Here is a 22,067-nt window from a genome sequence, read left to right as displayed (position 1 = left end):
TTTCATTTTCCTTCATGCACTCTTTTCAACAAATTTCATTTTTATTTTTATTTTTTTCTCTGTCCTTTTTCTTCCTTTTCCCCACTTTTTCGGTCACTCACCGGCCACGGTAATGGCTGGCAATCGGCAAAAGAAGAAAGAAAGAAAAAATTAAAAATAAAAAAGAAGTGGAGAAAAGAAAAATAAAAAAAAATTAAAAAGAAAAAGAAATGTGAAGAAGTGGAGGGACAGTATTTTCACTTTTCAAAAAAAGCAAATCATTTTTCCCTAATTTTGAAGTTATTTTTTTTTATGGGTATAAAATGTTTTTCTTGACTAATTTATTTTTCATGAACCAAATGTCGAAAAAATTCTGAAAACATTTTTATGGAAGTTGCTTTTTGCGAAATGCACGGAGCCCCGAGTAAATGCGAGTCAACCGAAATTGGAATCTTCAGTATTTAAATTTCGACAACGAAAACAAACTTTAGTAAACAGGAGGAGCATGATCTATTAAATGGTAATTTACTTCTGAATCTGAAGGATGAATGTGTATAATGGCGGACAAGAGTTAAGGCTCCGCTCCTAAAAAAATGAGATGCTTTTGGAAAATGTTTTCCAAAAAGTCATATTTTAAGAAAATGAGTTGCATGCTTGATTATCCACTTGCCATCAAGAGCTATGGAGTTAACCTTAAATTTCAACTACGTAAACAAACTCTAGAAAACAGAAGGAGCATGATCCATTAAATGGTAATTTACTTCTAAATCTGAAGGATGAATGTGTATAATGGTAGACAAGAGTGATTATAGACTTGTGGTGATCCCAAACTAAGGCTCCATTCCTAAAAAAATGAGGTGTTTCTAGAAAATGTTTTTCATAAAGTCATATTTTAAGAAAATGACAATAAAACCTAAAAATGACCTGAAAAATATTTTTCATCATTTGGTATAAAAAATCGGATTTCATTTTCCTTCATGCACTCTTTTCAATAAATTTCATTTTTTTATTTTTTTCTTTCTTTTCCCCACTTCTTCGGCCGGTCACCGGTCACAGCAACGGCCAATGACCGGCCGAAGAAGAAAATAAAGAAAAAAATTAAAAAAAAAGAAGTTAAGAAAAGAAAAATAAGAAAATAATTAAAAAGAAAAGTAATGTGAAGAATTGGAGGGACATTATTTTTCACTTTTCAAAAAAAAGAAATCATTTTTCTCTATTTTTGAAGGTATTTCTTTTCATGGGTATAAAATATTTTTCTTGACTCGTTTATTTTTCATAAATCGAATGTTGAAATAATTCGGAAATAATTTTTATGGAAGTTGCTTTTCGTGACATGTGCGGTGCCTGAGTAAACGCGAGTCAACTGAAAATGGGAGCGTCAGAACGACTCGCGTTTGTCGGCATCCGAATCGTCTCATGAGGAGAACCATCCTTGGCGGACCACTTTTTCCTGAGTCAACAGTCGCCAAAGACCTTCTTGAGTGGCCAAGTTTTTCTAGTCGCCTGGCGGATGCGAAAGAGCTTTCGGAATTCACGTGTTGGACTCCCACGGAGGAGAAGTTGATTTTTAGCCCCCATTACAGGAACGGGACCCCACATGAACCTTGGGAAAGAAATTCCATTCAGACAACGAAAAGAAACAAAGGACAACGAGATAGCCATGGACACAGTCGCAGAGTGCGAAAAGAATGGACACTAAGCCCATTTTTCGGTTTCCAGCTCTCTTTTTTCCTTTTCGATCTAAATGTAATTGGATGACTAAAGCTGGACAATTCCACCATGTCCTATCCCCCAGGAAAAGATTGTCCTTTTCCCGTGTGCTGTGCTGGGAGATTTCTAGAAGAATTGGTCAATATAAACAGCTGTCGGTCAAAAAGAGTTATTAATTATTTATCCCGATAACTTGTTGATAATTAATAAGAAACTTTTGCGAATGACTTTATTTTACAGCCTACAAGTTATCAAATTTTCTTTGGTGTTTTCGCTGATTTTTTTTTTCCTCTCTTCTCAACGCCTTAAATTTACTGACTTTTATTTGAGTTGCTTGATTTCCGGTTAAATCACCTACTAGTTTTGGATTTTTTTGGATTATCACCCATCATTTGACCAAAGAGATAATTGTAGCTAAAAGTTCAGGAACGGTAATGGGTCAATCCTGAAGTAGCGCAAAAAATCAAGAATTAATTAGAGATTGTCGAGGAGGACGATCATGATGCACGACGGAATGATCCATTCTATGGAGACGCATACCTTTGAAGATTTTTTTCACACTTCAAACGAGAATCATCCAACATCAATCAAGGAGTCCATGAGGTTTTGAAGGCGATCATTTGGATGAGATCCTTTGTTAGGTTTTGAACTTCAAATTTCCATTGGATTAGGTTTTCCTTACTTCAATATTAGTATTAGAGAATATAAGATTTCCAGTCAAGCTTGTAAGCTTTTCTACTTTCTCTACGCACCTTGTTGATTTTCATTGAGAAGTTCATTGTTGAATTCCAATCATCAAGCAAGTAAGACATCCAAGAACGTAAGTCGTCTATTCTTTTTTTAATAAAACCCCTTGCAATTTCCTTACTTGCTTCTAATTATTTGCCTGCACATTATTCTAGTATTTCAATCTTACGGCAGAATTACCAAAAAAGTCATAAACATATTATATTTGCGTCAATTCAGTCATAAACTTTTTAATTTTACCAGTTAAGTTCTAAACTTTTGCACGTTTTGTTAATTGATTCCGTTCGGCCAATTTTGGCTGGAAATCATTGACGTGAATGCCGATTGTTCTACGTGGCACGTTGCCACTAACTTTGACATTTTTTTAATAATATTTTAATATTTTTTGAAATTTTTTATAATTTTTTTCTTTTCCTTTTCTTCCCTGGACTTAGGGTCGGCGAGGGGTAGAGGTGTCAAGCAGGTGAGTTGGGTCATGACAAATATGGTCTAACTCATTTAACCCATTTTGACTCATTTTCATACAGTACAAATTTAACAACCCATACCCGACTCAACCCATACACAACATATACCCGACCCGGTCCATATTACATAAATACTTTAATATTTAACCAAATCATGAAATATTTGTTTCTTGTAATTTATTAATAAAAATGATATTTTTAAAAAAATTTCATGCAATTGAAATTTTTTTAATGGAGTATCAAAGACTAAACCAACTCGCCCCAGAACCAATTCCTGTTCCAGTGCCAGCTCAGTTGATTAGGAAAGGAAATAGGTAATTTAGGCTCTTCAACAATTTTTTTAAAAATTATAAACTTTCTTATATTTTTAAAATAATTTTTTATTATTAAAAAATTATTATTTATTTTTTAGAAAAGTAATTATTTTATTTTATTTTTATTTCTCTATTTTATTTTCCTTTTCCTTTTTCTCTGGCTGTTGGCCGCCCGCCGATCGTCTCTCGCCGCCTCCTGCCACCAACCGCGGGCTGACCGCCACAAGCATACAGCCACCTCCCATCGCCAGCCAACATGAGCTGCTTGTTGGCCATGTTGATGCCGATGGAGCTTATCACATTCATCGCCCACGCCCCAATGTCTGATACGGCCGATGACTTCTTCTCGCTCTCCATTTTCAAACTTCTCCATCGGGATTCTCCGATCGGCAAGGGTAAAACAACAAAGGTAGAACCGAATCGAAAAGGAACGAAAAACAAATCAAATTCCAGTTGGAACCCTGTGGCAGCGCAGAAAAGGCCAACACAATGACGACCAAGAGGAGGAGGAAGCCAAAGACGGAGACTAAATTTGTAACGCCTTCAAACTTGGACCAACCCTTGCGAGCGCCATTAATGCATCTGCGACATTGGAGATTGTGAACAGCAAAGGGAGATGGAGCGTGATGTGTCGTGCTCACGCCATGGCCGCCATCGAAATCAGTAATGCGCCGGCGGGAGGGCACTGCGGCATCGGTGGGCAGTGGTGGGCGGGTGTGTTGGGCCATGGGCGGCGGGAGGCGGGAGACTGGTGATCTGACTTTCAATTTGCTATGTAAAAGAAAAGAAAAGAAAAGAAAGTTATTACATATCAAAATAATCAAAAATTAAAAAGCAAGAGGCAAATGAATGGTAATGGGTTGACTCAATTAATAACATTCGTAAACTAAATGAATTGTAAAATGGATTAAAATATGTGTTTGTCTTTAAACTCATGTACAACCCACATGTAATTAAGTTTACAATTCAAACCCATTAACAACCCATTTATTAAAATTTGTCTAACCCATATTTGACCCATCTCATTAGAGGTGGGTTAAAATATGGGTTTCCAATCCATTTTGACACCTCCGGCGAGGGGTCGCTAGCCATTCTTCGCTGGCCATAGTGAGGGCCGATATTGCCCGATCTAGGTGGTTGAGTGGCCCTCGCCTAGACTTGGCGACCCTCGTCGGCCCTAAGCCAAGGGGAAAATGAAAAAAAAAAAAAAAAAAAAAGCAATATAACAACTTCAAATTAATATTAAATATTATTAAAAATTTGTCAACATTAGCTGGTTGTGCCACGTTTAACGGCTGATATCCACGTCGGCGATTCCTAGTTAAAATTAGTCGAATAAACTCAATTGGCAAAAGTAAAAAAGATTTAGAACTGAATTAGTACAATTGAAAGGTTTATGACTGAATTGATACAAATACAATAGGTTAAGAACTATATAAAAAAATAATTTTTTTGACTTGTTTGATAAATTTCCCTAAACCTTACAAAGTCATCGAGGCTTGAACCTATAATAGGATTTATTTTGTTTTGATATGAAGCCAGATTCGATACTTTAGTCCCGGACCTTTATTTGATATTCAAAATTACTAACTCGTCTTAACTCAGACAATAACCGGTGCCTCATAATTACCAATTATTTTACAAAATTTCTACCGCTTTTCTTTAATGAAGTTACCAACTAATCTTATGTTACCAACTCTCATTGGAGTGGCTTATCAACATCTATTTTTTTTTTATTGACTGGTTAATTTCTATTGATCTGTTATTGTTATTTACCTTAGTTTTCAACTTTCAAATATAGCAACTTTTTTTTAATCGAAATTACTAACCTCATTTAGAGCGATTGATTATCAACTTTTCTCCAACTAACTCACCAAATAAAAATAATTGGTAATTTATCCGATAAATACTGACAACTCTCTCCTTGTTGGTGTTAGTAATTTCATATCAGATTTATTAAATTGGTAAATTTTGCAAATAAAAGTTGGTAAGCATAAACCATAAAAGAAAGGTGGTTATATTATAAAATTGTCTTAAGCTACCAATATGTTACCTGACAAAACAGTCACATGTCATTTGCCAACAGTATTTTGACATTCCACTCTTATTGAAATCTATAGGCACCCAAAAAGGATTCCGTATCTTTGGACGCGGACCAATAAAATTCTGCATCATTGTAACATAAGAAGAAAAAGAAAAAATACTACTGAAAGGAGAACCTCCAAGTTTAGCATGGTAACTCATTCAGCCATCCAACTCCTCAGTACATTAATCTTCTAGTCAGACGGTTCTAATTGATTCACAAGTACAAACCACATAATATTCTGAATACATCAATCATCCGATTCACTCTTTAATCGTAGGCTCCACGTAGAATGTTGAGTTGCTCGTCCCATGATCACACCTTTACAATGACAGATTTTTTTGAGAAAGTCTAAAACCTTTTGACCATTTACTAATGTAGGCCATTCGATCAATTTTGACAAAAAAATCGCTAATGTGAACATCGGCTACAAGTGAGATTCAACCTTGTTGGACCTCACTTGGGCAAGGCCGAGCGCCATTGAGGGCCCCCTAGCCGGATCTGGTCAGGCCAACCCTCACCCAGGCAAAGCCCAGCAAGGTTGCCTCAGCCTGGGCGAGGGTCAGCGTCGTCAAATCTAGCAAGGGGGCACTCACCCTCTCCCTCACCAGCCACTAGCATAAATAAAAGAGAAGAACAAAGATTTTTTTTGTAAAAAAAAAAAACCATTATCATTTGTAAAAATTGTCCATGTCAGCATTGAATATGCTCGTCGGTCAACATTTACGCTAGTAATGTCTAGTCGAATGGACTACATTAATAAATCGTTAAAATATTTAGGGTTCAATTTGCCAAACCGAAAGATTTATGATCAAATTGGTACAAATACAATGGATTTAAGTCTTTCTTGGCAATTTCCCCTCTGTATGATAAATGTCTAAACCTTTTGCAAATTGCAATCAAATGGGTTTTAATCAAAATGATTATGGATTAGGCAATCTAAGTACCTGCCCACTTGCCAACCTAGTGTATAATAAGCTCCACTTGTACACTTCAAACAGTCCAAGCGACCAATAGATACGGTCAAATGTTGATGGCAAACCCCTCAAGCACGTCAGACCCAAAGCTTAAGAAAGTGGACTGAAACTTCTCCTCGTAAAACCTGACGGCGGACCGAGGACAGTGAGAGGAACATGGGGGAACGCCAAGTTTCGTGATCGATGTTACGTAATTCATGGTACGTGCGTTCCGTCCCGATCCTAGGATTCTCCCTACCACTATGGATTATTTTCTTCTGGTATCGTTTTTAATTATTCTTTTTTAATTTTTTTCAGAAAAGCATGGATTTGATTTTCAACGTCTTCCTCCACAACAGGGCAAGACCAGACAAAGCAGCCGCCTTCTAGTGTTTGCTCCTTCCTTGTGATATGGTCTGATAACTGCTCACTTAGACGAGTCTTCGTCCATCCGAGACATTAAGGACACATAGACTCACCATATCTGAATCTTGGAATATTTTATAGCGAAACCTTATCCATTCTCTTCTTGCTTCATCGTTTTCTTCGACGATATATAAGGTCTCGTGGTCGGTCTCTCTCGTACTCATTGCCAACTGAGTTGAAGTTTTTCCATCCTCTTAGCTTCATGTTTTCAGTCATGGATGGTCCTGCTCCTCATGATAAGGGAATGGTTAGTATGGCTCTGTTTCTGTGGATCTTCGTTGCCCATGTCGGTCACAGAAATCTCATCGACCAGGCGAGATACAACGCCGTGTCCATTATTACACACGTTTCTTGAGCTTCTAAAACCCTTTTGCTGAGAGTTTCTTTTTCCTGTGTGGCATTACTTCTCATCAAACCTAAGTTGTGGAAAGGGTTTGCTTCGTCTGAATGGTTATCCTTTTGCAAATTTCGACATCTGATCTTTGAAACCATATGAATTTGAAGACAGATCAAGTGAATTTCAGAGACCATGCAGAGAAATTATATATTGTTTGAGCTATCTCGTCAAATGTAGAATGCAGTATTTCATGTTGAAAAGTTAATATCTTAAATAGGAAATGCCTTCATATACGTTTGGCCAGGTGAAAATGTTTCAAGATGAACTGGAGCGATTGAGGAAGGAGAATGAAACTCTCAAAGTCATGGTTGAAGTCATTGGGAGCAAATGCAAGATCCTCGAAACCCATTTCCAGGAAAGCCGTTGTCCTCCATATCATCATGACTGCAACAAGAGAGCGAGGATTGAAGAATCTCCGTTCACTAAATCGTCTAAAATCTTTGTCAAAGTCGATGAGGAGGACAAGAGCTTGGTAAGTCTCTTGCAGTGAAACCATTTGGCCATTTCTTTGATCATACAATTTAGCAAACCTATCTCAGCTGGTTTCCTAAGTTCAAATAGTGAGGAGAGTCGTTGTGTTTTCTCATTGCTTAGGTAGTGAGAGATGGATATCAATGGAGGAAATATGGACAGAAGGTCACGAAGGATAATCCGTCGCCTCGAGCTTATTATCGGTGCTCCATGGCTCCGGGGTGCCCTGTCAAGAAGAAGGTATAATTCATGTTCACTTGATAACTTGGTCTCTTCTGTAATACAACGGCTCATGTGGAAGAGTATCTCGTCATAGATGCATGCTGGATTTACGAAATAAAAGTTTCAGAACTGTTAATCAATCAGTTCTCTTCTCCTTAAGACACGCATTTCCTAACCATGGTGCAATGACAGATAGGATTCGCACTCTTTTCTGATTGTACCTAATCACTTGTTACTTCTTGGATGAACATGTGGTCGACTGAGATTATCAAAAGACTTTAACTCCCTCATACTTTCATGGGGATGTTCTAAATAAAGTAATTCCTGCACATTGGATTCCTACCAGAATAGGGATATTATTTGCACGGACAAGAATGACTGGCAATTCTTGATGTTTTCATATAGGTACAAAGAAGCGTGGAAGACAGGACTCTTGTCGTTGCGACCTACGAAGGACTACACAACCATGGGACCGTCGATGCCGTCAACCGCGATCACCTTCCTTCATGCTCGGACCCTTCACCAAAAGGTCAGCTAGTGAATCCCGATTTTACACTGATAACTGCAATGCCGCCAAGCTCCATACAACAGCCGGTCACTCTCGATCTCACTCTCTCCGGAAGCAGTTTTGCTCAGAACCCCAACCCCTCTTATCTAAACAAGAATCTCAGCTTTGGCAACAGAAGCAGCGATTGCGACAAGATCGAAGAGTACGCGGCTTCTTTAGTTAGAGACCCAAAGTTCGCTGAAGCTCTAGCTCTTATAGTTGCCCGTACGCTAAACAACTGAGTTGGATGATGTGCTGATTCAGACAAATTCATTAGAAGCATCATTTGTTCTTCTTGTTTGTAGAATTTACTAGATTAAGTTTGAGGACATTGCTTTGTCAAGTAGCTGTGATTTCTATTCAAGTTATGATGGATCAAATAGTTCAGGCATTGCTATACTGCAGTTACTCCTTACTGTTGACAACATATGGATTTTTTAATTAGTCCTCTGTCCTTTTCCTTTTTGTCATGAGTAATGTTTGGTAATCTTGTATGGACAAAAGCTAGAAACTGTCACTCATTCTAGGTTCATCAAGCAATAAATTATGTATGCTTATGAACTTTATGTTATCCATTGATCGATGTTGTTTCCCCAGCAAGCAAAGAAACCACTTCTCTCTGCATATTAGAGGGCCAATCAGACTTTACCTTGAACTCAGAATTTAGCCTAAATTCCTATTTCTATTTATTGAACAATGAAGTTGTGGGAGAGAGTTATTGAGTATCGTTTAAGAATAGGGACCAAGGTCTCTGTAAATCAATTTGGATTTATGCCGGGAAGATTTACCATAGAGGCTATCTTCTTGATACGACAGTTGATGGAGAGATATCGAGAAAAGAAGAAGGACCTACATATGATGTTTATTGATCTCGAGAAGACGTATGATAGGGTTCCAAGAAAGGTTCCGTGGTGGGTTCTTGAGAAGAAAAAAGTACATTCAAAGTATGTAGAGGCAATTAAGGATATGTATTAGAGGTGGCCAAATGGACCCGTGGGCCCGGAACCGGCCCGAAACCGGCTCGTTGACCGGGCCCACGGTTCCAACCCGGAACCGGCCCGGAACAGCCGGTTTCGGGCCGGTTCTGACCCAGTTTTTTTTTTATTTAAAAAAAAGGAATTAGGCCGGGTGAAAAGAGCAATTGGGCCTTGGAACCGGCGGTTCGGAACCGGAACCGGAACCGGCCCTTCAAGGACCGGTTCTGGTTCCACCTTTTTTTGGAACCGGAACCGCCGGTTCTCGAACCGGAACCGGCGGTTCCGTCGAACTAGCCACCACTAATATGTATGATGGTGTTACTACATGTGTGAAGGCTTGTAATGGCACTTCAAGTTATTTTCCAATCACAGTAGACTTACACTAAGGTTCTGCTTTGACTCATTATCTTTTTGCCCTAGTTATGAAGGAGCTAACAAAAGATACCCAATATGAGGTGCCGTGGTGTATGCTATTTGCGGATGATATTGTACTTATTGATGAGATCATGGCTGAGATTGACGCTAAATTAGAATTATGGAGAATGCTTTTAGATATCTAGGATCAATATTGCAAAAGGGGGGAGGGGGAGAGATTGATGAGGATGTAAGCCATAGAATCAAAGCGGGTTGGATGAAATGGCGCAATGCATTAGGGTTTTTGTGTGATCGTAAAATCCCTCGTATGCTAAAAGGAAAATTTTATGGAACAGCATGAATGCCTGCAATGTTATATGGAGCTGAATGTTGGCCAATACTGAAGCAACATGGGCATAAAATAGGAGTAGCGGAAATGAGGATATTAAGGTGGATGTATGGTCATACAAAGATGGATAATATAAGAAATGAAGATATTCGACGAAAAGTGGGAGTAGTACCGATGGCAGAAAAGATGAGAGAACATAGATTGAGATGGTTTAGGCATATTCTACAAAAATACCGGTAAGAATAGAAGTTTGTTACCAAGAGCATAGCATGAAGAAAGAAAGAGGTAGGCCGAAACTTACCTTGGTGAAAGTAGTAAAACAAGATTTAATAAAGTGAGAAATAGATCGGCATATGGTTTGTCTCGGGACTGTGTGGAGGAAAGCTATTAGCATTGTAGAAAGGCAGAATCCTATGTTCCAAGCTGTCCTTTTTAGTCCTTTTTCCCTATACATATTTATATATCTTTATTTTTATTTTTATATAATTATTTCTTTTCCCTCAATCGGTCTTGCTTTTATTTTATTTACTTTTGGGTTCATCGACCGCCAACCATAACTAGTTTGGGATAAAGGTGATGTTGATGTTGATAGCATATCGCCGAGCAACTGAAACCGATAATTCAAAAGTATGAAATAATGATAGCATACAAGAAACTTTTCAACACTTCAAAAATTTGAAGTTATTTCTTTAAGGGGAAAAAACACCAAAAATCCTGAACTATGTGTACTGTGACACATTTACCCCAAATTTATACCCATGTGACATATTTACCCAAAACCCGTATCAATGTGACACATTTGTCTTGAAATTTTTATTGCGAAGCATGTGGCATCTAATTACTTAGAATGCAAGGATGCTGCTATATGCGCACTCTAATTGTAGATCAAATTATCAACTCGGTTTCTAGATGGAAAAATTGTCCAAAAACTCTTAAATCCATTGCATTTTTGCTAATTCAGTCCGCAACCTTTACATATTTTCCCAATTGAGTCCATCCACCCAATTTTGGCCAAAAAATCTCTGATGTGGATGCTCATCACCGTACGTAGTACGGCCTGTGCTAATGTAGATAATTTTAATAACATTTTAAAAAGTTCAATTTTTTTATTAATTTGTTCTCTTTTTTTCCTTTATAATTTTTCTTTTATTTTTCTTAGTGGTCGACGAGGGTCGTCGCGTCCTCGCCTAGCCTTGCCTAGATTTGGGCGAGGCCATTGCGATCGTAGGCGAGGCCGGCCTCCCCCAGACCATCGTAGCCGCGAAGCGAGGTCGGGTGAAGGCCACGACCCTCACTCGCGGTTGGCGAGGCATTGCGACCCTTGGCCTTCACCGGCTAGTAAAGAGAAAGTAAGAACAAAAAAGAGAAGAAAAAGAAAAAAAACTAAAAAAAATCATAAAATATTAAAAATTATCAACATCAACGTTGGCGGTGCCACATAGAACATCCGACATTTACGCTAGCGATTTTCAGCTAAAATTAGCTAGATGTACTCAATTGGCCAAAGATGAAAATCTTTAAGTTTGGATTGGCAAAATTAAAATTTTTAGGATTGAATTGACATAAGTGTAATGGGTTTATGACTTTTCGGACAATTTTCCTGTTACTAGATTGTAGACGCATATGTGACACTATCCAGTTGGAATAATTTGCGATCACAAGTGAACATATCAACAGCTAATGAACCTTATCCTTTCAAGAGATGTTTCTAAAACATCGTGTGCCCGGTAAAAGAATTTATCATCTATAAGCAACCCTAAAAAAACATATGATTATAACCGATTGATCTCAGTCATCAAAGCAGGCAAGAAGAATGGGCAACATCCTTTGATTCATGTCCTTTTTTAGTTAAAATCTCGAATATAGCTTTCTTAAACCATTCTTGAACTAGGCCAAGCTTGAGCTCTAATGGAACCAAGTCATATTCGAGCAAGGACATCCTTTGAATTCAATTAAAGACTACAAACATCATTCGAGGATGAATTGGACATTGCCATACTGAATTTAAAAAAGATGGCATTTCAATTTCAAAATCCAATCTTTTTCCTCTCTCTCCATTTGTCTCCAACATATCATGAAACAAACGAAATTAAATAACAAATGCATACCCCACAATCACGAGAATAGTAATAACCATTAAAACACAAAAATATTTCCCCCACGATTTATCATTAACTGTTAATTCATGAATGTTCCTATCAGAAGCTTCCTTTTTTGTCTTTTTGTCCAGTTTTTAAGGCCTTCATTTTTTATTTTTTTTTGGGTTTTGGCAACCACGCATGAATGCCAGCAACGATCCCAAAGACAGATTCGAGGATTCCAATGATAACAACTCTTTGGGTAGCGTTAAAAATCTCACCTTTATTTTCAAAAAAAGGAAAATAAAATCAAGCGGAACATTCCCTCCCTTTTTCGCTCTTTCCCTTGCCATTTGAAAGAAAGTGGCTGCGCAACTTCTTCTCTGTCACCGTTCCCATTTATGGCGCTGCATTAATTTCCTTGATCTGCATTCTCTGAATTTTTCATGACCCACATGGAGCAAGTTCTTGAAGGATTTGCCTCCGCCAAGGGGCATAAATACTGTGGTCGCCGAATGCGAATCGCCGACTTTTTACTGCTCGAGGAAGAAGAAGAAGAACGAGAAGAAGGGGACGAGAAAGAGTGCGGAGTTGCCGCCGAAATCGAGATGAGCAGTCTCCGGCGGCAGGATGAAGTGGTGTCTTGTGGGTTCGAGTGTCCGTCCCCGCGTCGGGCGATTTCGAGGTGGTTCAGACGGCGCAAGGAGAAGAGGGGTGTGGTGGGGCAGACTCGAGAGGAAGAAGAGAGGGAACTTGGCGACGGGCTGGGGAGTTTAAGCGTTTCGGGGATAAGGACGAAGGTTGAGGATGGTTCGTCGCACACGGTCAACGGGAAGGATGAGTCAGGTGATGATCGATTACTATTTTAAGTTCTGAGCTTTTCGATGTGAGAACGTTGTTCTCAATTGTAAATTTCCTAAGTGTGGACGATCCGTCAGACGTTTGATTGTTTGCAAGTGTCTTATGTTATGTATGGTTTGTGGGAAATGGGATGGTGTCAGAATTGGATATGGCCAAATTATACCTGTTTAATTTGGAAAATTTTGTACTTGTCCGGGTTGACTGAGCATTAATCCTTTGGAAGTGTTGTAGAATTTAGGTCAAATCGAAAAAAGAAGATCTTTTTATGAACATTTAACTTGTGGGAAACCAAAACCCTGTCTTTGATGCAGATGGTTCGGGAAAAACGTTAACGTGATAACAGCTTGAGGTCATGAACGATATTGCAGGGTTCCCAGCCTATTTTGTCCCACTTGTTAAGGGATAATTCAAAACCTCACGATGTACAATGGAAGCTTCTTATTATAGGTTGTCTCGGGATTCTCATTAAATACGTTAAATCGTGGAAAGAGCATACTTCAGTCCTTTTGTGCTGCTGGTTGAACCAGTAAAAGTTAAACAATTGAGACAACTGAATTTGTTTTGCCGGTGATATCTGAAGATCATATCCGCTGTTTATTGTTTTTCCGACTAAGCCCAAACAGGGAAGCTAGGATGTGAAGGTTAAAGAGGTTTCGGGGCTAGAAGCTATATGCTGACGTTGGACTGGGTATATCCGACATTAATTTCTCCTATTACTCTTTATAAAGTGTATCAGCCATGCTCGTATGGACAAAAACTGGTTACCCATGTAGGGATATATCCTCTTTCAGCAATTTGATTCACCATACTGGCTAGGAATTTGCATGTTAGTGCAACTGGAATAACATGCCTATTTACATCAGACACCCCAGTTGAGATATAATAAGTTATTAGTGACATCTTTACGCTCCCATGAGAATATTCTCTGCTTTCATCTCCATTAAATGAAGGATTCACTAAATGAGTGATTGTTGCTTGCATGGTCCTCTATCCAGGACAACATAGGAAAGAGAATATGTTCAACCTGGGAGCTGCAGGGAGTCTATTATATCTGATTGCTGCGAGTAAGAATGAACTCAACAAAATGGAGGATTTGCGGAAAGAAATGGAACTTCTTCTTCAGAATGTCAAAGAAAAAGTACGGAGAAAAGATTCTTCTTGTGATCCATCTGAGTCGACGGAGAGTGTTGCCTCTTGTTTGACTGATATAAAGGAAGTCTTGAGCTGCGGCAGCCAACTATCGGAGCAATCCCATAGAACACCATCTCATTTGCTAGAACAACATAGACATATGCAGTTGAATCAGTCCAGTGGATGCGAGTGTAAACAAGAACCTGTGGAGGGGATTGAAGAACTGGAAGCAGAATTAGAAGCCGAGTTAGAACGCTTGCAGCTTCAGTTGGATGCTGAAACTTCTTCCAAGCAATCATATCAGGAAATGATAAAGGTAAGTTTCTCTGTCTTCTGATTTTCTGTGTGATGCCCGGATGTATGGGGCTCTCTGAGGAACACTAGGTTTCCTTGATGCTTGTCTGTCTATGCATGGAATTTGTTGCAGAATTTTGTGTATTCTCACTGTCAAAACTATGATAGTGTTGCAGTTGTTTTGGATGTTTTGGAAATGTAAATCACCCTCAATTGAAGTTTCCTTCACTTGTTCTGTGGAAGGCAGGCATACTGGCATAAGAGCAATCATCTAGATCAATTCCATTCGTGCATGCATTAGTGTTTAGTATATGCTGCAGCAGTCTCAACATCTGAAGGTTTTAAACGGAGAAAGTTTCTGAGCTTTAGTTATTCTAATTCTGCATGTTTCACAGTTTGTCCCTTTAATTGGTCAGATTGAACATCACATGGTAGTCAGATCTTTAATTCATTTGCGTTCCTGATATTTCATTTCCGCATTATTGTTACCTACTCCTTTGTTCAAGCCTTTTAATGCTTAATGCAGAAAGCATGGAGAACTTTCTTCACCACAGGTTCTCTTTTATTTGTGTTTATTATGCAAAACGATTTTGCTCTTTATCAGAGTGAAGAGAACCAGTTGTAGGCTTCGGCTTTTCTGTCACATTTTGGTTTGGTTTGGTTCTGCTAATTATATATACATGACCGAACTCCTGTCCTGTTTCCAACCTCCTTGTCAATGCACATACTCAGTGTCTCTTGGTGCTATTGTGAAAGGGAAAGAGAGGAGGAAAATAAGTGTATCTTCCTGGCTATCATGTGCAGGGCATAGTGTTTTCTACAAAAAAAATGTTGGTTAATTTTATGGTCATTCTTTGTGGTAACACTCAATTTTGTGAGCAAAAATGTTCTTTTGAGTGACTGTAGAAGGGCGGGAATGGAAACTGCTGAAGGATTTTGAAACAAACGTAAATTTTTGCATTGTTTGCTCTCCAATTTTCCACTTTCTTGCTATCTTCTCATTTCTGTGAAACTTGATTGCTTTCTCTGTCCCTGGACATGAAGGAGGAACTCCAGAATCCATGGAGTTCAGTACTCTGGTCGCTTACGCCTTTTCATTAGTCCGAAAAAAGTTCACTCAGATGCATATGTTGCTCTTGTAGTTGAACCTTCAGTTCAAGGCCATTGACGCTGAACAATCGTCTGCAGTTCTCTCTTGTTTCACTCATTATGTTTGTGCCTTCGATGGAGTACATTCTTTTCTCATTTGGCTGTCAAAACAAAAGTTATGCGAGATCTGCTCGAAGTGTGACCACTTTTTGGGATAAATTTTAGCTACCTGCACTTGTTTAAGTTTGGTTGATGATTATCTCTTCATCTGATTGTTAGAGCTTATGATCTATAGACTCGGTTTAGCAGATTGCACCCAAGGAGTCTGCTTCAGGAAGCGGTCGTAGCACGAGTTTCGGGGACGTAATGAACCCCGAAGACGAAGCGACTGAAGTTCAGGGCGGAGTTCCCCCTATTGAACTCGAGAGGAGGTTGCATGAAGTGCTAGAAACAAGACAGCAAGAACGAATCAAAGAGCTTGAAGCATCTTTAGAGCGTTTGGAGCACAAGCTATCTGAGAAAGAGAGAGAGATCTCATGGTGGAAAGACACTGCTCTTCTTCTGTCACAGCATGTGTCTGGGCCTTCTCATGGTGGTCTAACTAACAATGAAACTTTGATATGTTGAACTCACCAACTGTGAAATTGATTTGAATGGTGTGCAGCTTTTCTTTTCCTTTTCTTATCCTACCTGAGACAGATAAAGGACAGATAAAGGAAAGTTATAATATGTTATACAGCTTGAGTTTACTCTCGCTCAAGTACTTTTATAGTCATCTAAAGTTTTGTTTTATATACAGATATGTTAAAGATATTTTATCTAGATTTTCTTAACTTAATAAGAATGGAGTTTCATGATTACAAATCAATAAACCAATACGAATTAATTAATGCGAGGTACGAGGCAGAATTGTGTCAAGGTTTGAGGGAAAGTGAATTGCCATGTGTCGAACATTATATAAACATTCTCCCAATTGTCGATATATGTATTTTTGTCAGTATGTATCGATATTTTTACATGTTATTTATATGTGTGTTAGCACTGTTGTCACTTATGATGTTGATAATGTTGTAACTTATTTTATTTCTATAAATGTGTTCGACCTATGTATGTGCTTAACTACTTTTTGTAAAGTTCCACATTTAAAAAATTGGAAAATGCTTGAAGTTAAACGTAACAACATGAAAGTTTATACAATTTGAATTTAGGAAGAGTGCATACATGATGATGGAAACATTAGAAAAGTCGATTTTTATACATTTCACCATCTTGTTAAATTTGTTTTTATCTAGTATATGGATATCCTTATCCAGTGCTATATTCTTAAAAAAAACAAAGGTTAGCTCAATTTTTTTAATTACTAAGCTAAAACTCAGAACTATTTTTATTATCCTTATTTGATGATGAATGGTTGTCAAAAGTAAGAGTAAACACATGAATAAAAACACAATTGATCACTCATTTCCAAAAATATATCAAATATAATATAATATTAATAGGCAATAAAACAAGCCATATTTAAGATGTCTATAACCGACAAATTTTGTTATTGTTTAAATTTAGTGATTTCTTTACTTATTTCAATAATTGAACGTACTAAACTAAAATTAAATCAATTTTAAGTTACCAATTGATATATTTTTATATTACCCTATGCTTTTTTTTCAACTAGGAAATGACGCTAATGGTCCTCGAACTATGTTCGAAGTGCGACGTCGTCCCCGAACTTTCCCCGAACTTTCAATTTGTTCACCGTAGTCCTTGAATTTTGACTTAATGTGCAATGTTATTCCTAAATTTTAATTTATTTAATGTGATCTCTGAATTATTGGTAAATGTTCAAAATAATCCATGGACTATATGAAAATGACACAAACGGAAGGACTACATTGAACCTTTGTCAATAGTTCGGGGACTAAATTGAACAAATCAAAAGTCCAATGACGATGTTACGCCTTGTGCCAAATTTTATGGAAATAGGGATAATATTGAATATATTAAAATTTCAATGATAACATTGCACATTAGACAAAAATTCAGTAACTACTTGAGTTATTATCCCTTTTTCAATTCTACTTTGTCTTTATATGAATTTCTATGAATCATAATCCGGCCTGTTTTGAATTATTATTAGTTCTTAAGTCTTTTCATTCTATGTTTCCATTGCAAATTCCATGAAAATGGATTTAAGAACTACTTAACTATGAAACAACAAAAAATTCATGTTATGAATAGACAGCTTTTATTCATTGATTATTTACTTTTATTGTAACCTTAAAATGACGAAAAGGCAATTTGTTATATTTTAAATTGTCTATGATTTTTTAAATTCCTGTGATTCTTTTTCAAATTAACCGAATTTCCATATTTAGTATGACGTTTCTATATTACATTGAATGAAATCTCTTGAACAAATTAAGCTATTAAATTATTGATAGTTTACCGACTAGACAACATATATCTTTAGCTTTGGTTAATTGAATTCTTAATTTGATGAGATTCTTTTATACACTGAGTAGAATTACTTAGTTCAAATCAGTTAAAATTCAAGAGTTTCTCAAATCTTTAATCTGTGCTGATTTGTAAACCAATTTATTTTAAATCTGTCATGCTTAAATAGATTTTCTTGTAGGAAACATTCTTTGTTTAGATTAAGAGAGATTTAACGGCAAACAAGATATATATACTCGCACTCACATATTCATACTATTTTCTAAATTTCGTTTTTAGATTTTTCAGCTATTGAATTCGTTGTGAGTTCATGTTATTCGAATTTGACAATAGCATAAAGGCCATGTAAACTGTGATATATGTATGTTTTATGTGACACATATTTTAATAATACGTCCATGAAAAGGTGTGTTTGATATGTCCACGAAGAGGTGTATTTGAGAAGACTCCACGAAGAGGTGCTTTTCGAATGGCATTCTGTTTATCTATAATAGGGATAGATAACTTCGAAAGAATACGAGAGATAATGAATGTTTGTATAGAAAATTAACTAACATACGTTCTTCCCATTGCTCTTTCGAGAACAAAAACTCACACCAAAGGCATATATTGTTACTTTGAGAATAAATATGCATTTATGTCGTGGAACATGAGTATCTTCCTCTGTGATCATATTCGGACCATAGTGGGTTAAAGATACGTCGAGGACGTGTCGGTAATTCAATGGCATTCTTGAGCAATTCCACAATCAAACGTCGATAGAAGTTAATAGAATTTTTGGATGTGAAATTCCAACACATATGTTATTTTATCTTTTGATTATTCAATTGACTCAGTATTTTTATTAAGTAAAATGTTTTGCGCGGAGAAGATTAACCAACATGTTTGGATGTCAAGTTGGGAAATCCAAAAAATCGTTGCGGGCAAAGTGGTGATTCTCTCGAAAAGCTACTTCCTGAGTCAGTTAGTACGCGAAGGAAATAATTTAATCAACAAAAAGTCGTTGCTTGAAGACTTTTAAAAATTCCAAAAAGAAATGTTCTGTCCATAAGAATGTGGGGTTCAATTTTTAAATACCATGACTACGAGAAAAACTTTATCACTTCTAAATGGTGTAAAACCACTTGTTAATTGTCAAGGACTGATTCTCTTACCCTGTATGTGAATTATATGCAATATATATATATATATATATATCCGTTTATTTGCAATATTAGATTCAGCAAATATTAGATCATTTGATTGGATTATGAATTCTAAATGACATGATTCATGAGGTTAGCTGGGCTATGTAACAAAGATTTGATTGACAAAAACATGATTTGTGAAAACAATTCATTATGATCCAATATTGAAATAATAGCATCTACCAACATAATTAAGAAAGTCATTGATTACCCGTTAGTGACGGAGCTTTTGTACTTCTATGAAAAAGTTGAATTTCTTCTCTCTTTTTTTCCAACTTTATAAGAATGCGTATCGATTTGTAGATCCAGCACTTCGTTTCGATTTAAGTATGCCTTTTTATTGAAATGGGAGTTCCACTACAAAAATAAACATATATTCTTAAATTAGTTACTTCTTGTGGGAGCCACTCTTATTTTATTTTCTCTTCATCCTTATCCCCCTCGAGTCTATCCCCCACTGCCACCTCTCTTTTCCTGTCCTCGCTTGTAGATTGGGTCCAAGGAAAAGTCGGTGAAAAGGATCCATGGCGACCATACTCGACCCGTGTTACTATGAATCGGGTCGGGCAATGACCTTGCACATCCCGTCCTGCAAAAAGAGAATAGGAATCATCGCCAACCTTGCTTTTATTGAAATTAGTTTTTCTTTTGTTTTTGGGGTCAGATATTGAAAATAGTTAGTTGGTGGAGAATATGCTTACCGACTAGGGGCATATTCTAAAGAATAGAAAAGAAAAAAAAAATATTCTGATTGGTGTGGCGTCTCCCAAGGAGTCTTTAAAAATTTGACAAAAAGTCGTGGGACAACTTCGCCGGTGTCCACTTTGCTGATGAGAACGGTCGGTGGGAAATCGACAAATGACATTTGACTTTTAAGTGAGCCGGCCAAGTTTCAAGGCATCTGTGTACTCATTTGCCTCCTTCATATCTAAAAACTTCTCAGCTCATTTCTTAGCTTTATAGCCCACGCCACACCAACCTGATTTTCTCTTTCGGTGAGGGAGAGATCTGGGATTGTCACAAGCTTCCTAGCTATGGAATACTCAGAGCCCGGATCGAGTAGTGATGCTGCACAAGCATCAAGAAGTGAGTATGGAGTGTTCCTGAGTTTCAGAGGGCCCGACACTCGTAATGGATTCACAGATTTCCTCTACCACGGCTTGCTAGATGCTGGAGTCCGTGTATTTAGGGATGAAGAGGAGCGCCGCGTCGGCGAAGTGTTTGATGATGGCCTTTTACGTGCTATCGATAAATCCTTACTCTACATACCCATCTTCTCTCAAAATTATGCTTCCAGTACTTTGTGCCTCCATGAACTCGCTCACATAGTAGAGAACGTGTCTAAATCGGAGGGTAAAAAACGTATCCTTCCCATTTTTTACGATGTGGAACCTCACGATGTTAGACTTAGAACTTCACTCTATGGTGATGCTTTTCGGTACCATGAAGAGAGGTTTCCCGACCAAGTCGAGGCGTGGAGAAAGGCTCTTAACGCGGTTGGTAACTTGAACGGATGGAGCTGCAAATCGCACGGAAGGTAAAACTCTTTAAAGATCCTTGCCTTGTCCTACTTGTTTTGTTTTAGCGGATACAACGTTGCCCCGTCAAATGATTTCTTTTGTTCTTTTTTTTTTTTCCTGAAATGGGAATTATAGAAAACTACCTCCAATTGCTGCTCCCATTCAACTCTACATCCTCTCTGTTTTTAGCCGTTCTTTACTCTTCAGTGTCTCGTTAGGCTACGAAATATTCAATAGCACCTCTTTGCGTTTATCATTTGGGATGAGTATCACAATCAACGTCAGATTTTGCATTCATATATGCAATTTTACATTCATATCGGTTTCCCATTAGCTTCCCCAATGTGAAGGAGCTGTTTTTGCACAACTTTTTAGAGTTGGCAATCTCTTATGCTTTTGAGTTATGTAGTTCATGTGCCCCACATACCGCTTGCGTCGCTTGGATTTTTAACCAACAGGGCCTCTCCGTTTTGTGTTTATATATGACAAGGAAGTCCATGTTAAATAGGTCAATTCCAAAACTATGGCTTACCTTGCTAACTCAGTGGACCAGTTTAAGGTGCAAACCGAAGCCCAGATAGGTGGCTCGACCATTGGAATGTTTATACTTGATGGTGTGGAAAATCAAACCTGTGTTCCACCAAGTTTCTCCATGGGAGTCCAGTCTCTTGATTTTCACTTTTGAGCAAATCTTAATGTCAACCGGCTCATTAAACGCGATTATACTTGACATAATCTGATCCATAGAAGGGTTGCATGCATGAGTTCACCATGGGAAATGGTTACTGGTTTTGGGATTTATTCACCAAGCTGCGGTGTCCAATGGATGAAGTTTGCATTTGTCTCCATTATTAGTGTTCATGATTCTCCTGTTACGAATGCTGAAATTTTTTATATGCTTAGCTATAAATGCCGAAATTTTGCTTCGAAGAGGAAAAGTACACTAGAAGTGCCATAACTTTCAAAACGTTCACTTAAGTGCCATAACTTTTAAAAATCGTTCACTTAAGTGCCATGTTGACGTGGCAGCCGGAAAAGTTACTATAGACGCCGGAAAAGTTACGGTAGCACGCCGTAAAAGTTCTTGTAGAAGCCGGAAAGCCGACGTGGCACGCCGGAAAAGTTACCGTAACGCTCTAGTGAACGATTTTGCTCCGACGTAGCACTCAAGTGAACAATTTTTAAAAGTTATGACACTTAAGTGAACGTTTTGAAAGTTATAACACTCAAGTGAACGTCGTACACAAGTTATGGCACTTCTAGTGTACTTTTCCCGCTTCTGCACGATATAATTGCCACTTGGTAACTTTGGCCATCGTGTAAACCTGTCCTATAGTCTTCAGATTCACTTAAGTAGCCACCACCGATTATTTAGTGAATTTCATCATCATTCATGATGTACTTTGATCTTACAAGTTAAGATTTTGACTATTTCACGTGCATAACACGGATATGAA

General features: G+C 37.7%; 3 protein-coding genes across 5 annotated transcripts in view; all 3 read left to right on the top strand.

The window, feature by feature from the left end:
- Positions 1 to 6,758: 6,758 nt before the first annotated feature.
- LOC115736192 (WRKY transcription factor WRKY71-like) lies at positions 6,759 to 8,871 on the top strand. Its single transcript, XM_030667755.2, has 4 exons — positions 6,759 to 6,929; positions 7,324 to 7,551; positions 7,674 to 7,790; positions 8,178 to 8,871. The coding sequence occupies exons 1-4, from the start codon at positions 6,885 to 6,887 to the stop codon at positions 8,559 to 8,561; spliced, it is 774 nt and encodes a 257-aa protein (XP_030523615.1). The 5' UTR covers positions 6,759 to 6,884; the 3' UTR covers positions 8,562 to 8,871.
- A 3,513-nt stretch (positions 8,872 to 12,384) lies between these two features.
- Positions 12,385 to 16,199, top strand: LOC115736083 (protein POLAR LOCALIZATION DURING ASYMMETRIC DIVISION AND REDISTRIBUTION-like). 3 transcript variants are annotated; one of them, XM_030667601.2, is made up of 4 exons: positions 12,385 to 12,923; positions 13,934 to 14,278; positions 14,339 to 14,385; positions 15,759 to 16,199. In XM_030667601.2, the coding sequence occupies exons 1-4, from the start codon at positions 12,524 to 12,526 to the stop codon at positions 16,077 to 16,079; spliced, it is 1,113 nt and encodes a 370-aa protein (XP_030523461.1). In that variant the 5' UTR covers positions 12,385 to 12,523; the 3' UTR covers positions 16,080 to 16,199. The 3 variants fall into 3 exon arrangements, with proteins under 3 accessions (XP_030523461.1, XP_030523459.1, XP_030523460.1); XM_030667599.2 differs by having other exon boundaries at positions 12,387 to 12,923; positions 13,934 to 14,385; XM_030667600.2 differs by having other exon boundaries at positions 12,390 to 12,923; positions 13,934 to 14,385; positions 15,762 to 16,199.
- Positions 16,200 to 20,006: 3,807 nt separating this feature from the next.
- The window catches only part of LOC115736118 (disease resistance protein L6-like), a 41,619-nt gene continuing 39,558 nt past the window's right edge, over positions 20,007 to 22,067 (top strand). The window contains exon 1 of the mRNA XM_048277603.1: positions 20,007 to 20,627. Within this exon, the coding sequence (XP_048133560.1) occupies positions 20,125 to 20,627 (503 nt within the window). The 5' untranslated portion in view covers positions 20,007 to 20,124. The remainder of the gene's footprint in view (positions 20,628 to 22,067) is intronic.

This window comes from Rhodamnia argentea, chromosome 4, assembly GCF_020921035.1.
Source record: "Rhodamnia argentea isolate NSW1041297 chromosome 4, ASM2092103v1, whole genome shotgun sequence".
Lineage (NCBI taxonomy): Eukaryota > Viridiplantae > Streptophyta > Magnoliopsida > Myrtales > Myrtaceae > Rhodamnia > Rhodamnia argentea.
The sequence above is the reverse complement of the archived record's forward strand: the minus strand, read 5'-3'. Positions and strand labels throughout refer to the sequence as shown.